The 21,845-nt window shown below is 45.8% G+C and overlaps 1 protein-coding gene across 1 annotated transcript in view; it reads left to right on the plus strand.

Annotated features, from left to right (window-relative positions):
* Positions 1-20,427, plus strand: part of HEATR1 (HEAT repeat containing 1) — an 86,372-nt gene extending 65,945 nt beyond the window's left edge. Inside the window, exons 34-45 of the mRNA XM_040429619.1 lie at positions 2,166-2,289; positions 2,509-2,649; positions 3,944-4,236; positions 4,520-4,670; positions 6,708-6,866; positions 14,793-14,930; positions 15,033-15,137; positions 15,403-15,571; positions 16,957-17,108; positions 17,261-17,419; positions 19,008-19,116; positions 19,845-20,427. Coding sequence (XP_040285553.1) covers positions 2,166-2,289; positions 2,509-2,649; positions 3,944-4,236; positions 4,520-4,670; positions 6,708-6,866; positions 14,793-14,930; positions 15,033-15,137; positions 15,403-15,571; positions 16,957-17,108; positions 17,261-17,419; positions 19,008-19,116; positions 19,845-19,933 — 1,789 coding nt within the window. The 3' untranslated portion in view covers positions 19,934-20,427. The remainder of the gene's footprint in view (positions 1-2,165; positions 2,290-2,508; positions 2,650-3,943; positions 4,237-4,519; positions 4,671-6,707; positions 6,867-14,792; positions 14,931-15,032; positions 15,138-15,402; positions 15,572-16,956; positions 17,109-17,260; positions 17,420-19,007; positions 19,117-19,844) is intronic.
* The last annotated feature ends 1,418 nt before the right edge of the window (positions 20,428-21,845 follow it).

The raw sequence follows: 21,845 nt of genomic DNA on the forward strand, positions 1-21,845 counted from the left end.
GCTGCTGCAGCAGTTTTCGGTCATCGCTGGATGTCCTCCGCCACATGGAATCCTTCTGGTGTCATCAGCATTTTTTCGTCGCTGGACGTCCTCCCTGACGGGTCAGGGACAGGACCACTGAGCGCCACACACCTACCTGGTAGGTAATTTTTCAGCTGATTGCTCTGGCATCGGACAGGGTCCCGTAGTTCCTTCTGGGTCCAGGTGTTCTCGGTATTCCCTTATATTCTCTGCTTAGTTGTACTACATGTCAGAGGGGCAGTCCCCTTGGACCTTGCCGTCGTTTGCACCTGTCAGGTACTTTCTCCCCCCTGGGAGTTTTCAGTACGCCGGTCGCAGCTGGTTTCTACATTTCTGTGTAGTCTCACCCGGCTTTTTCATGGCGACTTCTGCATTCCTTATGCATATGGATGTCTGTCAATTTAGTGGTACATCCCGAGCTACTGTACTTGTCCTCTCTGGGACAATGTATACAGTTTGCTAGTCACTGTTCTTGGAATGGGTAGTTGTCCATGGCCAATGTCCCTTCCCCTATGGTAGTTTCATTTCTCCTTTCCTGGATATTCTGGCTTGCGTTGTCTTCTGGTGGTTCAGCTCCTGGTTCCTTGTGAGCCCATCCCGGGTACTCCTTCTGGAGTCCCTGTCCCCGTTTATTTGACCACTCAGGTTCTGCATGGCAATCGTTTTTTTGGGGGGATCGGGGCCTGAGTTGATTGTTCCCTTTATGGGTTCCAATAGCCTTGTGGTCTTCTTGGGATTCGTGTCTCTTTTCCCATTCTCCCACGTCAAGTACCTGGTATTGAGTGGTTTAGCGCAACGGTTTGCAATTCCGCCGCATGGTCTCCTTCGGGAGGGACCTCCTCCTGTTGTAGAACCTTTCCTCCTTAGGCTGTTGGAGTACTCTCCTTCTACTTCCATGTCTTTCAGTCCAGTGTGTCCTGCTGAGATTTCCTGGGCCTGTATTTGGTTCCTTTTTTCCCTGATGCTTCACATGCCCAGAGTTTCCTCTGGTCTTACGCTTCACAGTGATATCTTGTTTTCCGAGGCTCGAGCCTCATCTCCTGTTTTTGGCAGGTCTTACTCTTTTTTCCTGGCTTTTACCTACAACCCCCTCCTTCTCCAAGGGTTAGCGGTTTCCTCTAGCAGCCTTGGGTTTTCGCCCTTTTAAATAGGGCGCTTAACTTCATCACCTGCCTTGCGGTGAGGGGAGACCTGCTCCCTTCACATGTGAGCCTTGCTATGGCTTCCCTCACTCGTTTGGCTTCCAGTACTTCCTTGTTTCCTTTCTCCCCTGGCCTGTCACGGGTTGGCCACAGGTTTTTTCGCTCTTTGGGTCTGAGACAATTTAGAGCGTTAGGTAGTCCCAACACGCGGTGCTGTCCTAATTTTTTCTCCAGCCCTTGGCTGAGCTCGGTGTTCCCTTTTGCCGCCTTCTTGCATTTGGGATTTTCTTCCAGGCATTTTTCCTGGGGTGCTGACAGTCTTCTCTGATTCTTCCTTGAGGTTTCTTCCTTGTTATGGAACCTCTTGCCCATTCCGTGTTTTCTACTGTTGGGTCACATGGTTCTCCTGCACCTGTATACCCAACCGGTGGCATGGCTGTTCTTTTCCCACCCTCGGGGACTGCTTTGGGACGTCCCATGGTGCTGTGTCCCCCAATGCCATGCACGAGAAAATTTGATTTTTTGTACTCACCGTAAAATCCTTTTCTCGTAGTAGGCATTGGGGGACACAGATCCCACCCTATGTTTTTACTTCCGATTTTCCGGGCTGGTCTCTTGATCTTTCCCGGTACGGGAGTTGTTGGTTCCTTGCTTTTTTTTCTCTCTCCTACTGCTTTTTGTACAAACTGAATAGCCTTGTGCCTGTGGAGAGGGTATAGCCCAACGGGGAGGAGCCAACACTTTTTGTGTCTAGTGCCTCCTAGTGGTAGTTGGACATATACCCATGGTGCTGTGTCCCCCAATGCCTACTACGAGAAAAGGATTTTACGGTGAGTACAAAAAATCCAATTATTTCATGGGGCAGACTGCTGGCACTTGCTTAATAACTCTTAATTACCGAAAAAAAAACTTTAATGTGTTGAGGATGGTTCATCCTTCTGTGTGCCAATGCTATTCTACAGATAGTATAATTTATACAATTCTTAATCTATGTGCCTCCAGGATATTAGAAGAAATTCTCTGCTATATCAAATTAGTCGCTGGCTCTGTGGAAGCAAATGCAGACAAACCGACTGCAAAGTTCTGGCGAGCTCTTCTCAACAAGTCCTATGAACTGCTGGACAAGGTGAGTTGTACTTGGTAGTAATCGAGAAGGAAATCCTACAGCTCACACATATGGAAGTGGACAAACGAGAGACCCTTATTGGGCCGGATGGGGAAGGAGGGGTGGGATTATTTTTTTTTTTAAATAAGTGCAAACTGAATACATTTCAGTGAAATAACGGGACGGTTTTTGGGTCTTCCCCTTCAGCGCAGCATATCCTTTACCTTTTCTGTGTTTAAGATCAATGCTCTCTTGCCTACTGAGACCTTTATCCTTGTGGTCCGTGGACTGATGTCTAATCATCTGCCGTCCGTGCGACGCAAAGCAATGGATCTCCTTAACAACAAGTTACAGCATCAAACACAGTGGAAAGACAAACAGGTATGAACACAATACGTGCACTAAGATCCAGCAGTTTCTTTCTCCTAGAATGCATCTTATGCTCTTCAGTCTTCTACATTTGCCATTTTCTCAGGTACAGGAAAACTGTTGTTTAATTGACCTAAACTTTGTTTAATTGACCTATTAAGTGTTACCTGGGATGTCCAGTAGGCCACCGTTGTTAGCTTTTTGGTGGTCCTCCTTTCGTCACCCCCACTGAACAGCTGTTGTGGCTCTCCAGGGAGCACCAAATCTTCACCGTTTACCAGGCACAGCTCTGTACTTAATGGCATCTGTGCCTAGTGTCTCATAGTTTAGCCTCATGCACTTGAATGGGATGAAGCTTGGCACAGCCACTACTGAAAGTAAGCGGTGAAGGCCTAACCTAAGGATAGGCCATCAGCTTTAAAGTCCCCGATGACCCCTTTATCGGCAACCAGGCGGAAATCTAGTACATTCCTGCAGTATAAGCTCCCAGGTCAACAGCAGCTGCTTGGAATGCATAAGGAAGAGGACAGTCTGAGCTCTGAAAACTTGTAAGGGTTTTCCGAGATTTTAATACTGATGACCTATCCGAAGGCACTGCCGCTCCTGTGACAACAGCTCTGTACATTGTATTGCACTATGGGTCTGAGCTGCGCCTAGGCCACGGGACAGCTTGGGAAAAGCGGTGAGAAGGCTGCGTCGATCACAGGCACACTGCTGTCTTCTTAAATAGCTGATTTGCGGGGGTCCCAGGTGTCGGACCCCCCCACCCATCAGTTACCGATGATCTATCCATATATTGTGGCAATTGCTGGGATATGGTTAAAATAATTTAAAAAAATTAAAAAAAAAACTTTAACTCACCTTCTCAACCACCTCTGATCCAGTGCCACCGCTTGGTTTTCTCCACCGGGCTGCAGCAGTGACGTATTGTTTTGGTTACAGCGGAGCCAATCACAGGCCTCAGCAGTGTACTGCACGAGACCGCTGAGACCAGTCATTGGCTGCAGCCAAAACAATACGTCACTGGCAGAATTTTTTTCTTAATATTTTAACCTTAAACCTGCAGTTGGCCCATAATAAATATAAAATGGAAACCCCTTTTGATCTTGCAATTGTCCCCATTTGTAACGCTTGTGCACACCCACTGACTGGTTGAAGTTATCATTCATTGTGATCACTCTTTAATAATTGCCATTTCATGTTTGTGATTAGGGAGTTTTGTCACATTTGCGTACCTGCACTGACTGAATGTTTTCATTGCCTGGATTTGCGTAATTAACATTTTTCTATTTCTGTTTTGCTCCAGATTGAGTTAATGTTGGGACTCGTTAAGGACCTTCTTTCTGTCGCACAAAGGAAAGGAAGCGGAGAAGGCGAAGAACAGGCCATTAACAGGCAGACTGCTCTCTACAGCTTAAAACTACTCTGCAAATGCTTTGGCTCTCATAGGCTGCAAGTATTTGTTCCGGTTCTTAAGGCAGCAGTCGACCTTGTATCTGCGAAGCAGCCGGAGGAGAAGAATGTTGTAGGCAGTGCTTTACTGTGCATTGCTGAAATCACTGGCACCATCAAGGCCCTCGCCATTCCCCAGCTGCCTCGGTATGTACCTATTGCAAAGGTCTCATCGCCTGTAGGACATTAGCTTTCCTTGGGGGCCACTCTAACTGAATGTGAGGAATGTCTTTACATTCTTACCTATATAAGCAAGAGTCTGGTTAAGGCGGTCTGTACCTTCCCGCCATTTACCTACCGTCGGTTAAGCTGATTCATTGGCTCCTTTTAGTCCAGTTTTGCTGAGTGGATGGGGTAGGGGGTCATTTCAATACATTTTCACTTTGAAGCCTATCAATTTGGTGATGTTCACTGATGTCATTACTTTCAGGCTGATGCCAGCCCTCCTCTCTACCCTGAAGCATCGGAAGGAGTTACTCACTAATGAGATTCATCTTCTAAGCACAGTAACTGTTCTGCAGAAAGTTATGGAGACCCTCCCAAACTTCCTAAGTCCCTACCTACAAGAGGCGTTGCTCCAGGTTAGTGCGTTTGTCTTCCATTTAAAAGTCCATTGCAAAACTGACCTCTGCCTTTCCCATCTGGTGTTTGTAGTCTATATGATCCATATGTATATGCTACATGATTTGTTGGTAAGGCTTTTCATTCAGAATCTTTCAGCTGCACCATGTCTTATCGATTGCCCCTTTTGGGGCATTTTTCCCCATAGACTTAAAGGGGTTCTCCAGTCATTTGCTCTAATTAGCTCATTGTGCTAACCTGCCGAGCATAATGCTTAACCTCCCTAGCTCCCCCCATGCCACTTTCTCCACTGCACTGGCGCATGCGGGGGGAGGCTGCGGCATCGGTGGAACGAGGGAGGGTAAGTATTACGGTATGTCAAACACCTTTTCTCTGCAGGTTATTACCACGGGCTAATTAGAGAAAATGATCGGAGGACCTCTGTAAACGGAAAAGCAAACATTAAAAAACATTATTGCTGTGCTACAACATGGTTTTCCTTAGAAACAAATCTTGGGACATTTCCTAGAACCTTGCTTCTTTAAGTAGATGCAGTAGTGGTTGGGGAACACATGGACACGGCTAATAAAGACCACGTTTTTTTTCTTTGATATAATGTCTGTTAAAGGGAACCTGCCACCGGGATTTTGTGCATAGAGCTGAGAACATGGGTTGCTAGATGGCCGCTAGCACATCCGCAATACCCAGTCCCCATAGCTCTGTGTGCTTTTATTGTGTAAAAAAAAAACGATTTGATAGATATGCAAATTAACCTGAGATGAGTCCTGTCCCTGACTCATCTCACATACATATGCAAATTAACCTGAGAGGAGTCCTGTATGTGAGATGAGTCAGGGACAGGACTCATCTCAGGTTAATTTGCATATGTATCAATTTTTTTTTTTTTTACACAATAAAAGCACACAGAGCTATGGGGACTGGGTATTGCGGATGTGCTTAGCGACCATCTAGCAGCCCATGTCCTCAGCTCTATACACAAAAGTTTGCTGTTTTTTTTTTTGTAGGCCCATAGAGGACCAAATGAATAGAAAAGGAGAATAGTCGTTTAACCCTGTCCCTGCCAAAGACGTGGCAACAGCTAGAATATTATTGCAATCACCTAGAGCTTAGATCTAACGTGTTAAAGCACATAATCTTAGCTTTGTTATACTAGGCTTATTTTTGTACATATAATTCTTGGGATTCAGCACATGTTTGATGGGAAACCTTTTACTTCCTGGGGCTTTGTGTCTGTAAGGGAAGGATGGAAGTGGGAGAAGTAACGGAGAACCTGTGACAATCAATACTCCTCCATTTCAGCTTCCAGATACCCCAAGGAATGATCTATAGAACAGCGCCCCCAAGCAAGCGCGGCCACCCTCCATTCACTTCTATGGGAGTGCTTAAAATAGCAAAGCGCTGGCACCTATCTCTAGAACGGAGCCTCCAAAGCGTAGGAGAGCGCACCGTGAGCCTTCCATTCATTTCTATGTGAGAAACAGCTGAGAGCGCGCACTCGGCTCTTTTCAGAATTTCTGTAGATGTGAATGGAGAGCATGCTCGGTGTGCTATACTTCGCATCCTAGAGATAGGTGCAGATCCCACCTCCTATTGGTGTTCTATCCTAGTGGTTTGCAACCAATGTATGAGATGGGCCAACCCCTTTAATCAGGACACTTGCCGACTGACTCATTATACTGGTATTTGGATCATGGAGTTTTTTGGTCTTTAAGTTCAGTGACTCTGATGACATTTGCATGTAGATATAGAGTGGTATGTATGAGCTCTTCGCGTATTGAATGTGTACATTTTGGCTCTACTCAGGTCATAATTTAACCACAAACTTGATTTAATATATATATTTTTTTTATGCATTTAAAACATTTTTATTAGTATTTTTCTACAAAATTTTATATGTAAATGCAAAACTGCATGAAAGCGCCTATGATTGTAAAGCGCTGGGTGCTTTTATAATAGGTAAACATACAAAGTCTACATGCTACAGATGACTGATGGATTGCTCTGCAAATTTTTATTTTATTTTTTTAATCATCTAGGTTACCCGTCTGGATAAGATTGCTGCCAAAGTGGGACCCACATCTCAGCTTTCAGTCACGGTGACCGCACTGAAAACTACTTTGGCGACAAAACTAGAAGCCAGAGTTCTTCTCCCAGTGATCACTAAGTGCTACTGTCATCTCCTGGACACACAGCAGGTGAATGCGACCTTTTATTTTCGCCCAGTGTATTATCCATATTTAAAGGGTTTCCGTCATGATAAATAACGTTATGTAGCTGACTAACATTAGCGATGTGCTTTATAACTCCCTGCCTTTTAAAAGACTTTTAAAATATGCTAATGAGCCTCTAGGTGCTATTAGGGCGTTGCTTCAGCACCTAGAGGCTCGGTCTACTCACCCTTTGGCACGCCCATGTACACTTGATTGATTTTCGAGTTCTCCTCATCGTCCCGTAAATCCTGCGCCGTCCCTTTTAGTATTCGGCGCAGGCGCAGTGAGTGAAGGACGCGCTCCTGCTGCCGGCTTCCTCACTGCGCCTGCCCCAAAGGAAGAAAGCTAGCCGCTGGAGCGCGTCCTTCACTCACTGCGCCTGCGCCAAATACTAAAAGGGACGGCGCAGGATTTACGGGACAATGAGGAGAACTCGAAAATCAATCAAGTGTACATGGGCGTGCCAAAGGGTGAGTAGACCGAGCCTCTAGGTGCTGAAGCAACGCCCTCATAGCACCTAGAGGCTCATTAGCATATTTTAAAGTTTTTATTTTAAGAGAACGGCGGCAGGCAGGGAGTTATAAAGCACATCGCTAATGTCAGTCAGCTACATAATGTTATTTGTCATGACAGAAATCCTTTAATGGCAGCAGGCAATAGATCACGAGGAAGGACATCATTAGAATGTATTCCCTGCTCCCGCTGCCCTGAGGTTAAGAACATTTGATATTCATTATAATTTATTTGTTCTGTGTTTAGCACTTTTAACTTTTTTTTTTTTTTTAATATATATAATCAAAGGACTTGGTCCGCTCTATAAAGTGGTTTGCAATAAAAAAACAACAAAAAAAAAACTGTTTTCCTGCCAACTGTGTGTGTATCTGCCACAGGCTTCAGTAGGAACCCATCAATCCTAACAGAAAACTGCATGATTTACGGTGGTGTTATTGCTGAAAATGCTCTTAATGTTGTTTAGTATAAATTGTGTTATTAGTGAGACAGGAACAAGGCCACAAGTGTGAAGAGAGACCCTGAGAAATGTATCGAACTGAATAGAGTCAAAAAGTTATCTCCAAGTATTTGGTGGAAAAAATGATTTGTCATAATAAGTGTGTATATAATATACCTGTGTGTATGTATATAATTAGTACGAGCTGCATTCATAGGGGGAGATTTATCAAAACTGGTGAAAAGGATAGCTGGTTTAGTTGCCCATAGCAACCTATCAGATTTTATATTTTGGAAATACCTTGGAAAATGAAAGGATCAATTTGATTGGTTGCTAGGGGCAACTAAGTGTGTTTTCCTTTGCTCCAGGTTTGATAAATCTCCACCTTAATTCTGTTGGCTGTCACTGATAAACTTGTTGTCGGGTAGACTCCTACCTTGTTGGTTAAAGTTGTTGTGCAGCCTAGAAGCCGACAAAGCCAGTGGTCGGAGTGTGCGCCTCATTTAAAAAAAATATATAAAAATACGTGTCCACAGTCCAACCGTTCCAGCGGCACTGCCCAGTTTCTCGACTTTTCCTGTACCGGCCAAAAGGGAAGTGGCTTGGGCCCGTGACCACTACGGCCAATCACTGGCCTCAGCAGTCACCTGTGCTTGAATGAGGCAGTGCCGTTCCATGGAAGTACATGTGTCTGCTGAGGCCACTGATTGGCTTCAGCAGTCAAGAGACAAAGCCACTTCCGGTCGTGGCACTGGAATGGTGTGATTACAAAGAGGTGGGTTTTTATTTTTATTTTTCTTCTTTAGTGGGGCGCACCCTTCAGCCACTTGCGTTGTCTGTTCCTAGGCTGGACAGCCCCTGTAAGCAACTTTAAGTTTATTAGATTGCAGTTTGTTTTTCCTGAATCGGATAAAGCTCTGTTCACATAATGTATCTGTTAACCACTACTACTACGGTGTTACAAAATAAAAAGATTGCAGAGTATTAGTTTGTTGCAGTGACCGTCACTATAGGAAAGTGTAGTTTTGTAGTAGTGAAAAAGGTATGCTAATCCATACCACTCTGATGGAGAGCAAAGGTAAACGCTTTTTTGGTTGGGTGAATTGGTCTTCTGGCGCCATTTGGTGTATGCCCTGAGAGCTTTCCTGGCACATACGACAAAAGTGTGCACATGGCGTGATGTGAACATAGCCTTACTATACAGTGCTCTGTGTAAATACTAATACTCTCCAGAATGCAGACTCCTATATACAGACATTGACCTACCCTGTTCTCCCGGGGTCGAGTTGCGCCAGTGCCAGTCACCCGCACTGCTGCCTCCCCCACAGAAGACAAGGTGGACCAGGGCAGCCTCGATCCCCTGCATCCCGCCAGCCAAAGGGTCACCCATCCAAGCCCCCCTTTTCCAGCGTCCTGCCACTACGGTGCCAGTAGCTGAAGGGGTGACCCTGCTGGACCAGAGGAGGGGTGAAGATGGTGGCAGGAAAGGGAAGAGAGGTGAGTACACGGGACTAGGTGAGTATGTTAACCCTCCTGGCCCTCCCTCACTCTATTTCCAGGACCACCCTGTCTGCCTGAGGCCATCACCAGCTCCCCTGAAGCCATCAGCACCCCTCTTGTCATTACCTTCACTCCTCTTGTTGTCCAAGAAGGGACATCGGCACATGGGGGGTTAATATGCTGTCCGGAGCGCACATGCAGAGAGGGGAGCGCAGGAGGCTCCCGCCCCCCTCCACCCTCCGGAGTCGTTGGATTTATAAGGGCTGGCGCCGTCCACTATTGCGGCACCTACCTCATTGCCACCTCCTTCGGTCACGCCGCTCCGGAGGGGGTTAACTGCATACGTTAACGCGATATTCTTTGTCCGGCGTCCGCCTGGCCCGCGTGGTGCAACACCCGTCCGTTACCGGGCGGGCGCATTCGCCTGCTGCTCTGTTCATGTGGCTGGCCGATGCAGGGCTACCAGGAGGAATCGGTGAAGGATAATATTTTCAGTGGCAGGAGAGCTCTTGCGCTCTCACTCAGGTCCCTCTGCGCCCCGGCCGACTGACAGCATCGGTCTGCCGTGCGCTAACGCATAGACCCGACCTCCCCCGCTGCAGACCGGGAACATGCATCGGCGGACACACAGGGAAGGGAGTGAAGGAGGCTCTCCCCTATCTGTGATCCGCTGTTGTCAGGGCTCTTAGGGGGTTAATTACTTCCCTGACAGGAGTGGGGGGGGGGGGGGGGGCGCTCTGGCGCGAATCCTTCCCGCCACCCCCCCCCCCCAGAAGCTGCTGGGCCCCGCCTTTTTTAGGACTCCTTAACCCTTTCTGGCCAGCCACTGAGGGCCAGCACCAGATTATTGAGGATTCTATCTCAGTACAGGTGCCTCCAAGTTATATAGTTAACCCCTTCCTGCCTCTCTGCCCACTTGATGTTGGGCATCAAAGTTTATAAAAAAAAAAAAAAAAGAAGAAATATGCGCATTCATACGGGCCCCCCCTCAGCCTCATCACCGCAAGACCACCCTGTCTGTGTGGTACCAGGCTGGGCCCGTGTCCTATATAGCGGACAAAGGAGGACATCTCATAGTTACCAATCCCCCTCCTGGGTCGTTGGTTGATATTCCTCCACCTGCACAGATCCAGGGAGGAGAGCTGAAGTATTCCCAATCCACCCTCTGGGTCGTGCGATTGATTGTTCTCCAGCGCACTCCAGTACAGGACCTCTGGATTCCCAATCCGTCCTCTGGGGCCGTTTGGTTGATAAAATTCGCCACTAGTGCTATCCGGTGCAGAACCTCTGAAAATTACCATTCCACCCTCCGGGGTCGTCTGGTTGATAAAATCCGCCTGTGCCATCCAGCGCAGACCCTCTGGAAGTTCCCATTCCATCCTCCGGGGTCGTCTGGTTGATAATCCTCCACCTGCAAGATCCAATGGTGGACCTCTGGATCTTCCCAATCACCCTCCCGGGTCATTTTGGTTGATAAGCACAGCCTGTGCACTCCAATGGTGGATCTCTGGACTTCCCAATCTCCCTCAGGGGTTGTCTGGTTGGTAAAGCACCGCCTGCGCAATCCGGTGACTGAACCACTAGAAGTTCCCATTCCACCCCCGGGTAGTTTGGTTGACAACTCCCAAACGGCGAGCCTGCGACTGCCATGGACAAGATTCTGAGAGTTAAGACTGCACACAACGGGCCAGAGCAGGATATTTTCCTCCTCGGTCACCTCCACACCCCCACCCTTCCTCCCTAGGGTCATGCTCAGTCGCATCCTCCTCTCCCTGGAGAGGTTCGGTCCAAAGGGAGGGATCAGTGGTTTGGTCTCTGCCATGATTCCGGTGCGATCTCCCAAGATGGCGTCCGAGGTAGACAGCAGTACTTGTCGTATGCATTACCCCCTTCCTTAGGCGGAGTATTTGCACTACTACTGGATGCAGTACTCCCTTGGATATTACCTCCCTCCATTGGTGTCTAACCGCACTAGAACTCTTTCAGTGCCGGCAGTAGGCGTTCCCCCTTTTGGTAGGTGGCGGAACTGCATTCCCACTGGGGTCAGTACTTACTGTATGCATTAGCCTCTTCCATAGGTGGCGCTATGGCATTATCCCTGGTTTTAGTGTTTACTGTATGTCTTACCCCCTTACCTAGGTGGGGGGTATTCATATGGGACTCTCCATATGCCTTGCCCTTTCCGAAACAGGTGTACTCTCTCTACTTGGATTCGGTTCCTGCTAGATGCATTACTGCATTGCCACCCTTCATGGTGGCGTACTTGCACTACCACTGAGTGCAGTGCTTGCCGCAAGCATTACCCCCTTTCTTTGGTGGGATAATTGCAACATTGCCCCTTCCACAAGTGATCCACTACCGTGGGGAATGAGTGCACCTCTTGGATGTTGCACTTCAACTACGCCACGGCTATAGATGCCTTAGCTTCTTCTACAAGTGAGGCGTAGCGAGTATCGTTACATGCTGGTGCCCTGTACTCTTCTTCTAATGGTATTTCAGTGCCGCCAGTGGATACTGTGGCTGTTTCCACGTTGTGTCCTTTTCCTTCGGTGCCGGTTTGGGGTATGAATATGACAACCTCTCTCTTCAGGGGGTTGCCCAGCATCACTCATGTGTCCTAGCGTCCCCTGTATCCATGGTCCTCCACTGTTCCAATATGTTATCCACCATTCCTGATGTGGGAAGTGGTTGTGCTGGCACTCTGGTTGCATCCTGTTCTCCGCTGGTGCGGTTTTTACGCTGGTACTAGCGTTTGCAGTCGCTGCAGTTGGGCATCCCCTCAGGTAGGGGTTCCACCCGGACGCTGGCTTGGCGGTTGTTCCTGTTCGACGCCCTTCCCAGGTGGAGTGTTTAAGGTTAGCTCTCCTTCCCTGAGGCAGTATGGTACCATGGCTTCTATCGGATTCCTCTAAGTTTGCCCCTCAGTTTGTGCTGGCGGGGCACGCTGCGGCTACTACTGTACGGGGGTCCTGGAGTAGCCATTACATACTCTGGCTCCTCCTGCACGGCTCCTTCGTCAGGTGACCGATTCTTCTAACGCCGAATTTGGTGGCGTTCGCTGCATGGCCTCCTCCTTAGGCCAATCTCATCTGGTGGCTACTTCTGTGTAGTGCCAGTCTCAGATGGGGAATGGGCTTCGCCCTGCCCCGTTTTTTTCCTTCTCTGGCTCAGGGTTCACGGTCACTCTGCAAACCTTGGAAGCTCCTACGTTACTACTTGCCCTCATCTACGTTGATGCAGGGTATTGGTTCTGTGGTTTTTTTCTTCCAGTCTTGTTCCGATCCGACTGTTGGGCTGTTGTTACGTTTTCCATATTCTCCTTCTACAGGTGAATCCTACCCGTTGGTCCTGGGTGTACTACCCGTATCTACAACTACCTCTCAAGACTTGACTACTGACTGCCACGTCAGTCCGATGGTAGTCATGCCTTTTTCACTGCACATTCCGTGGCTAGACTTTGAGACTCGCCACGCCAGGCGGAGCGGGGGTGCTGTCACGACTCGCCACTGTTGCTGGAGTTTCATTTTTGGAACAGAACACCCCTTCTATTCTTCCTCCTCGAGGCAGGAGTTTTTTTTTCTCTCATCTTGGTCTGGTCGAAATTTCCGTCAAGCAGTGTTGCTACACAGTCAATACATGGTCGCTGACTGAACTCCTCACCGCCGGTGATTCTCATATCGTCTCTACTTCTACCTATCCAATGTATTGATTCCTTGGCTTGCGGTTGGTAGTTTATCAGCCGGCTTCTCAGTCTCCCCACAAGCCTCTTCGGCTCGAGGGACTTCGGTGGACCAATTACTGTTTCCGGAATTCCCCCCTTGAGCCCTTGCGGGAGATGTCTCTCTGACTCCGGTCCTGGAATGTAGTTTTTTCCTTGTGGCTATCACATCCATCAAACGGGTGTCCGGGTTGGGGCGCTCTCTTGCAGAGAACCTTCCTGGTTCTTCACAGGGATCAGCGGTCCTCCGGCCCGTTCATTCCTTCTCCCGATGGTGGTCTCTGATTTCCATTTCAATGAAGAAATTGTCCTTCAATCACCGTGTCCCTCCCCTTCACTAGGGGACGGGAGTTACACCATTTGGACGTTGTCAGGGCTCTGGCGATTTATTTGCCAGCCTCCAGTTTACTTCCGGCGTACGGACTCCTCTTTTTTTGTCATCCCGAGGGTCCTCGCAAGGCATTGGCGGCCTCCAGTGTGGCAATTGCACGTCTGCAATTGCTGAAGCATACTACTGCAATTACTTGCTTCTCCTACTGCTTCTCACAAACTGAAGCTCTCTCTCCAGGCTGGAGGGGGTATAGCTGTCAGGGGAGGAGCTAACAGCTTTTACTAGTGTCAACGCCTCCTAGAGGACATAGCTATTCCCACGGTTACTGTGTCCCCCAATGAAGAGCGAGAAAGAGATTTTACTGGTAAGTTATACAAAAATCTCATTTTTCGCTCTTAAGTATTAGGCCCCTTACACACGAGCGTGACGGATTGGCTCTGGATGCATTCAGGGTGCATTCCGTGAAGCTCGCACCATTTTGCAAGCTAGTTAAGTCAGTTTTGTCTGCGATTGCGTTCAGTTTTTTTTCCCCGCAGGTGCAATGAGTTTTGATGCGTTTTTCACGCGCGTGATAAAAAACCAAAGGGTTACAAACAATATCTCCTAGCAACCATCAGTGAAAAACGCATTGCATCCGCACTTGCTTCCGGATGCAATGCGTTTTTCACTGAAGCCCCATTCAGAATATAGAACATGCTGCGATTTTCACGCAATGCACAAGTGATACGTGAAAAACAAATGCTCATGTACACAGAACCATTGAAATGAATGGGTCTGGATTCAGTGTGGGTGCAATGCGTTCACGTTACGCATTGCACCCGCGCTGAAAACTTACTCGTGTGAAAGGGGCCTTATTTTCATCAATTACCATAGCTCCCATTCCTCCTTGTATAATTATTTCTTTATTTTTTTGGTAATTTACCTCAGTTTTCTCCTATCCCCCATGCTTGAATCTTACTTCCTGGTTTGTCAAGTGTCTGCTTTCCCATCAGGCCTTAGGGCAGTGGGATATGTCCTGACATCAGCTGAATTTGTGACATGCCACTTGTTACCCTTCCTACGTCCTACATTTCAAGGCTGCAATGCAGGACGTAACCAACAGCAACTGTATATGAAAACCGATTTGCCACGGGGTGTAATGGTTGGCTAATAACATTACAATATGGCGATTTTGATAAATGGTAGTATTTGGAGAAAAGTGATGTAACAGCGATATCTGTTGGGTGGCATATATTTACGTAAGTGGCACAACCCCTTTAATATAATATTCAGATCTCTGTGACCTCCTGCTTTATGACAGTTTTAGGACAATTTTTGGCCAGAGTTCACCAATATCACATTCATTTTACCAGTTTGGTTTGAACGTGGCCTTTTTAAAGCAGTATGCTTCACATTCATATGTTTTATCTTCAGCAAAAGTGCATTGGATCCCTAATGGACATACTGAGGGAACATATTGCCACAATGGAGAAGCAGCAGCTGTCATCCCATCAGTCTGAACTGACCACATTCTTCCTCAAAGCCATGGATTACAGAGCAGAACATACTGAGGTAACTAATCTAGAGAGAGCGTGGATAAATCTATATGTTCATGTAAATGGCAGTATATATAGTGTGCTCTGGGGTTTTTCACCATTTTCTTTTCGGTTACAGAGTGACCTGGAAGAGGTGGGCACCACGGAAGGCCATATCATTAACTGTTTCATCATCATGGTCATGAAGCTTTCAGAAGCCACTTTTAGGCCACTTTTCTTTAAGGTAAGATAAAGTAAAATATTGGACTTATTCCCATGAGTTTGCGCCTTCCATCTAAGTTAATTGACTTTAGTGTATTTGCTTGTGGGAGCATAGTTTGTGAATTCTGCTGGTACCGCAGATTGATGTGTGAGGGCAATCTCGTCACAGAGCTGTGGAATATGCTGACCTTATAAAAGCAACAGGACATAAATTGAATTATTTAAAAAAAAAAATGATCAGGACCTATTTTTCTTTGCTCATGTAAAGTGCTTTTGACTTTTCACAGCTCTTTGACTGGTCCAAAACAGAGGGATCCTCAAAAGACCGGCTCCTCACCTTCTACCGCTTGGCTGATTGTATTGCAGAGAAGCTCAAAGGACTTTTTACCTTGTTTGCTGGTCACCTTGTTAAGTCTTTTGCTGAGATATTGAACGAGACGAATTCTATGAAAACCGGTATGTTATGACATACTGTCAGCATTGTCACGGCATGTTGTCTTGTCTTGTCATTGTGCATTTACAGCAAGGGGGTAGCCTTTGGTGTCCTGCTGGCTGTGCCTCGCCCTGGTCTCTGCCTGTCAACATTCGGTTTGACTCTGGTCACGTGACTGCTACAGCCTGTGACTGGTTGCAGCGTTGACGTGTCCTCCCGTGCGTCACTTAACACACAGGGGGATACATCACCACTGTGGCCAGTCATTGGCTTTAGTAGCCAAGTGACTCACATGAAACCGGATGCTGACAGACGGGGGACTGGAGGAGCCAGAACCCAGTGGCAAGGAGCACAGAACAATGCTTCCCTCCTCAAGTCTGGTACCATGGGGGAATCTGGAAGAAAGACCTGCACCCTTTAAAGGGGTTGTGCAGGTCATATATATTGATGACATGTTGTCAGGATAGGTCATCAATATCTGATCGTCAGGGGTACAACACCCAGCATCCCCGCCTATCAGCTGTTTAGAGGCGAAGCTCCATTCGGCGCTGCTTCCTGTTCATTATACTGTCCGTCGTCTCAGAAGTTACAGCGATGCAGTATAATGACAAGTACGAGCTCCATTTATTTGAATGAAGCAAGTACTTGTCATTACACTACGCCTTCACTCCAGACAACGTGCAGTGTAATGAACAGGAAGCATGCATGGAACGCCACCTCCTCTTCAAACAGCTGATTGGTGGGGGTGCCGGTTGTGGGACCCCCACCGATCAGATATTGAGGACATTTCCAGACAATAATGATGATGATAGGTCCTCAATATATATGGCCTGCAACAACCCCTTTAATTGATTCAGGTCTAGGGTATTTTGGGGCTTTAGAACCAGATAGTTTACAGATTTTTAGTATGAATTAGTGACTAATGCTTATTTATTTTAATTGGGATCAATAGAGGCAGCAGAGAACGATAGATGCAATGAAAACCACCTCTGTCTTCTCTACAGTCTCTGTTAGTCACTGACTAATAGTCACCAGATATTTGGAAACCAGCACTGAAACCCGCACAGTATATGTACATTGGCGCTGGGTTTTTAAGAGGTTATCCGAATTTTTTAACTTGATAGCCTAACCTTAGGATAGGCCATCAGTATTGTGGGGGTCTAACTCTCTGCACCCTTTGAATGATTTGGCGATGCCAAGCACAGAGGTGAAAACAGTGAAGAGGTGGCATCGCACCGCAGTCCCCTGAAGCCTATCAATTTTAACAACCTGGATAAACCCTTTAAGGACCTGGCCTTTTAGAAGTTGAATAGCTAGCCAATTACTAATTTATCAGAATATGTAAATGTATGTTAGGGTATTTGCCAGCAATGTGTAGCCCACGTAACCTATTGTCATTTTCCCCCAGATGAAGCATTTTTTGAATCTGACAACAATGAAAAAAGTTGCCTTCTCTTGGAGTTTGTACTCAACTGTCTGCACAAAATCTTCTTGTACGATACTCAGCATTTTGTTAGCAAGGAGAGAGCAGAGGCGTTAATGATGCCCTTGGTGGATCAGGTATGTTCCTTACAGATCATAATCTAAAGCTGAGGTCACACGCTTCCGTTGCAAGAGATACTTTAGCTCTTTACAGTGGCAGAAAATAACCTGAAGTGCCGATCTACAAGATTTATATTTGTCTGGTAAATTAAATTATTCTCTTATATTAGATTGAAAATTTACTTGGAGGAGATGAAAAGTACCAGATAAGAGTGAGCCGCAGCCTGGTTCCTTGCATTGCTCAGTTCTCTGTTGCTATGGCTGATGATTCCCTGTGGAAACCTCTCAACTACCAGATACTTCTAAAGATGCGCGACTCCTCTCCTAAGGTAAGAACAGTAGCTAAGATTCAAATCCTTTTAACTCTTGCCGGACCTCAACTGTACATGTACAGCAGAGATCCGGTCTTTAAAATTCCTAACCTGGGGCTTATGTCTGCAATCGTCGATAATGCCGATCGCAGGCATTTAACCTCTCAGATGCCATCGTCTATTGTGTTAACCAGTTGGGTGTGTGTACCTGCACAGACTCACTCTATCCATTCAGTGCTGCCAATTTCAGTCTGTGCAGGTACACACCCCTGACTGGTTACCTCCCCTCTGTACCCTTACTGCAGACTGCTAGCAATTCATCCATAACTTCTAGTTGAAATAATAAAGGAATGGTACAACATAGAGCCATAAGAATAGATGGTTTAGAAGTGTTATTACATGGAAAATGCATGACACTATTAAAACAGGCATGTCAGGAGCGGTTACAGGTTCTCTTTAGAAACAAAACAAGTATGCGTATGTTTGGCTTACAGGATTGAAGGTTCATGGACACATCATAAGAGCTGCCTATAACTTTTACATAGCTCCTATTTTTATTGGTATTGGTGTTCACTAAGGGTTATTTATAGTATCAATTAACAACTTCTTTTAAATACCATATTTTTCATTTTATAAGACGCACCTAGTTTTTATAGGAGGGAAATAAGACAAAAAATATATACCGGTATATTTTTGTTCAGACCTCTGATCTGACCTCCATATGAGATCCCATATCAGATCCTCAGATAAGATCCCAATGTCAGATCCTCATATCAGACCTCAGATCTTACCCCCATCAGTGGTAAAATAAATAAATTAACTTGCCTCTCCTGCTCCTCCGCTACTCTGCAGGTCCTGTGGTCTCTGTCACACACCCTGGTCCTCTCCAGGCCCGCGCTGCACTATGACCTGATTGCGTACGGCATCAGGACAGTGCAGTACAGCGTCTGGAGGAAGACCAGGGAGCGAGGAGTACAGCAAGTGCAAGCGGCACTATACTCATCGCTCCCTGAGCTTCCATAATGGAAGTTCACTCTAGTATATGTTTTATAAGACAAACTGCCATTTTCCCCCCACTTTTGGGGGGCCAAAAAAAGTATGTCTTATAAAGCAAAGAATAGTCGTTTCCAAATCTGAAAACCTGACTTTTTATTGTCTATATTAGACTATGATCACACAGTTTTTTCAGTGTACATTCAGAGTATATACCAGGAAAGCTCCCAACCCATACTCTGAATGTATCCACAGGGCCCAGTAGACTTGATGGATGCCAAAAGAGCCTTCCCTGGTGTATGCACTGAACATAAAATCTGAGCAGAGATATAATAATAATCATGCTTGCAGCCATAGTAGTTGGAGCCGCACTATAGACTCTCGTGACCAAGATAAAAGTTTTACAACTGAGCCTTGCAGTTGGCTAATAGTGCTTCTACTGAGTGAATTGGAGTAGACAGTCTCCTGAGCATCCCCATCACATTGTGCTTTCTTCACAAATAGAAACTACAATACACTTTGATTTAGTGGTTAAATTACTTTGAGGCACAGAGTCAGATTTTCTTTAATTTTTGCTCAGGCCATTACTGTAATGTGTGTCATTTGTTCTTAGGTTCGCTTTGCTGCACTGCTTGTCCTGGTTGATTTGGTGGAAAAACTGAGAGAAAACTACATGGTCCTGCTGCCAGAGACTATCCCATTCCTGGCAGAACTCATGGAAGGTATGTTGTTCTCGTCATATATATGTAATGTAATTGTGTGCACATAATTATGTGCTAAATGCTAATACATTTTAGGTTTAAAAAAAATATGTATGAGAGTAAACAAAATGTAATTAAAAATGTAATAACAGTGAAAAACACTTATTTATTATAGAATATACTTATTGTGCATACATTATGTAAAAGCAAAAAAGGTGTCCACATGACCATAATAATCTGAAGAATTTATTCAGTGTGAAACAGGAACAGTATAAAAAGAGAACAAAAAAAGCATGGAGAAATTTGAATAGCATATTATAGATTTCTATATTCACATTGCAAAAATAAATTACATAGTAGTTTATATGCACCCCCAAGGGGCACTAAAAAATAATTCAATTTCTCCCACATAACACGGTGCTTTGTTAAGGTATGTCAATAGAGAAAAATAAGAAAGTTAAGGTGTCTGGCTGGTATAAGTTAGTATAATACATAAACAACCGTACGGAATAGTATAGTAGACTGCCCCATTCCAAGAAAATAGGCTTTATTTTTGGTCATCCGTGAACACTTTTCTTAGAATTGTCCACCAATGCTGAAGTTCAGTCATGAATACTATTTTCTGTTTCCTCATTGGATAGCTTTCACATACATCATAGGTTAGTTGTCGGCTGGCCAAAAAAATAAAAAGCTGTAGTTGATCCTAACCTGACAGTGCCCTATCTGATCTTCCCTCTTATTGTGTCTAGATGAATGTGAAGAGGTGGAACAGCAATGCCAGAAGACTATCAAGCAGCTGGAAATTAGTTTGGGAGAATCGCTGCAGAGCTATTTCTAAGAGGTCTTCGTTCAAATCCACCCTTAACCGAGTTCGGCCATTCCGGAAAAATCAAAAGCTTATGTTTAAAGGCGTTTTCTGGTTTCAATCAACATAATATCTGTTGAAAACCATAGAAATCCCAGAAAACCCCTTGAAGTCAGAAACCAAAAGACGACTAGCTGAACTTTTGAGAGTGCACCGCCAAAGTTGGAAAACACATGGACAAGCTGGAGGAGATCTGAAGATTTGAAATACAGTAAAATTTCTAATATTGTAAAAGTCCTTTTTCTTCCAGCAGTGTTTACCACAATGATCAACTGATCTGATCATTTTAGGTTTATCGGTCATTGGGGTGATTGTAAGGCTGTGTGTACCTGACATCATTGTATGTAGCATGCTACAGTGTAGCCTTGGAGCCCTTCACTGTTCACATTTTGTATTGCACATTTTGAATACGGACATTTTGTAAAGAAATACGGTATATGCTTGAATGTCTTAGATTAAATACATATTTTAAACTCTTCTCTGAATTGTGTTTTTGTCTACTCCAGTGCTTTTAGTGCATTAGTCTCCCCCATTTATTCCTAGCATAAATGTTAGATAGAAACTACACCTAGATTGTTGTTCCTGCTGTATTTTGTGACAAGACTTGCATACATTTGTGGAATGTATACACCATCTATGCTGGATTTGCATACTGATACATGTGTGTAGGTCTTCTTCACTGGATTATGTGATGTCTTATGGATCTTGGTCTGTTCAGAATAAATAGACTCTCCTGTGTTCTGCCAAGTAATACCGTATTTTTCGCTTTATAAGACGCACCTGATGATAAGACGCACCTAGATTTTTGAGGAGGAAAATAAGAAAAAAAATATTTTGAACCAAAAGGTGTGCTTTTGGTGGGTTTTGAACTAATGGTGGATGATGCACTTTTTTGGGGGGACCTGTGGATGACGCACTGTTTTGGGGGGACCTGTGGATGATGCACTGTTTTGGGGGGACCTGTGGATGACGCACTGTTTTGGGGGGGACCTGTGGATGACGCACTGTTTTGGGGGGGACCTGTGGATGACGCACTGTTTTGGGGGGGACCTGTGGATGACGCACTGTTTTGGGGGGGGACCTGTGGATGACGCACTGTTTTGGGGGGGACCTGTGGATGACGCACTGTTTTGGGGGGGACCTGTGGATGACACTGTTATGGGTGGGGGACCTGTGGATGACACTGTTATGGGGGGGGGACCTGTGGATGACACTGTTATGGGGGGGGGACCTGTACATGACACTGTTATGGGGGGGGGACCTGTACATGACACTGTTATGGGGGGGACCTGTACATGACGCACTGTTATGGGGGACCTGTACATGACGCACTGTTATGGGGGATCTGTGGATGACGCACTTTTATGGGGGATCTGTGGATGACGCACTTTTATGAGGGGGATGTGTGGATGACACACATATAGCATCTTATGTAGTGGGGGTCACTATTCACACAGGGACAATATACTGAGACACATATGATACTGTGACCAGCATAAGATGATCTTATGCTGGTCACAGTATCATATGTGTCACAGTATATTGTCCCTGTGCGAATAGTGACACCACAGGGCACACAGTAGACTTTATATGTAAAATCTTTTAATGGCTCTGCTTTCTTCTATAACAGTACTCACTATGAAAGCAGCAGTCCAGCCGGCACGTGATGTCACGCTCCTGCCAGCTTCATGAATGAAGTGGGAGGAGCGTGAATGAGTAAGAATCGCGAGGTTACGCTGCCACCCTGCCTGCCGCTTTCATAGTGAGTTGTACTACTACAGAGGATTGCCCTAGTTTAAAGCAGAGACACTGCTTGAAGATTGTAGACTTTACATATGAAAATTGCTGTGAGCGGGGCCCGATGTATTACAGTACAGTGACTGTA

Source organism: Bufo bufo, chromosome 4 (assembly GCF_905171765.1).
Source record: "Bufo bufo chromosome 4, aBufBuf1.1, whole genome shotgun sequence".
Lineage (NCBI taxonomy): Eukaryota > Metazoa > Chordata > Amphibia > Anura > Bufonidae > Bufo > Bufo bufo.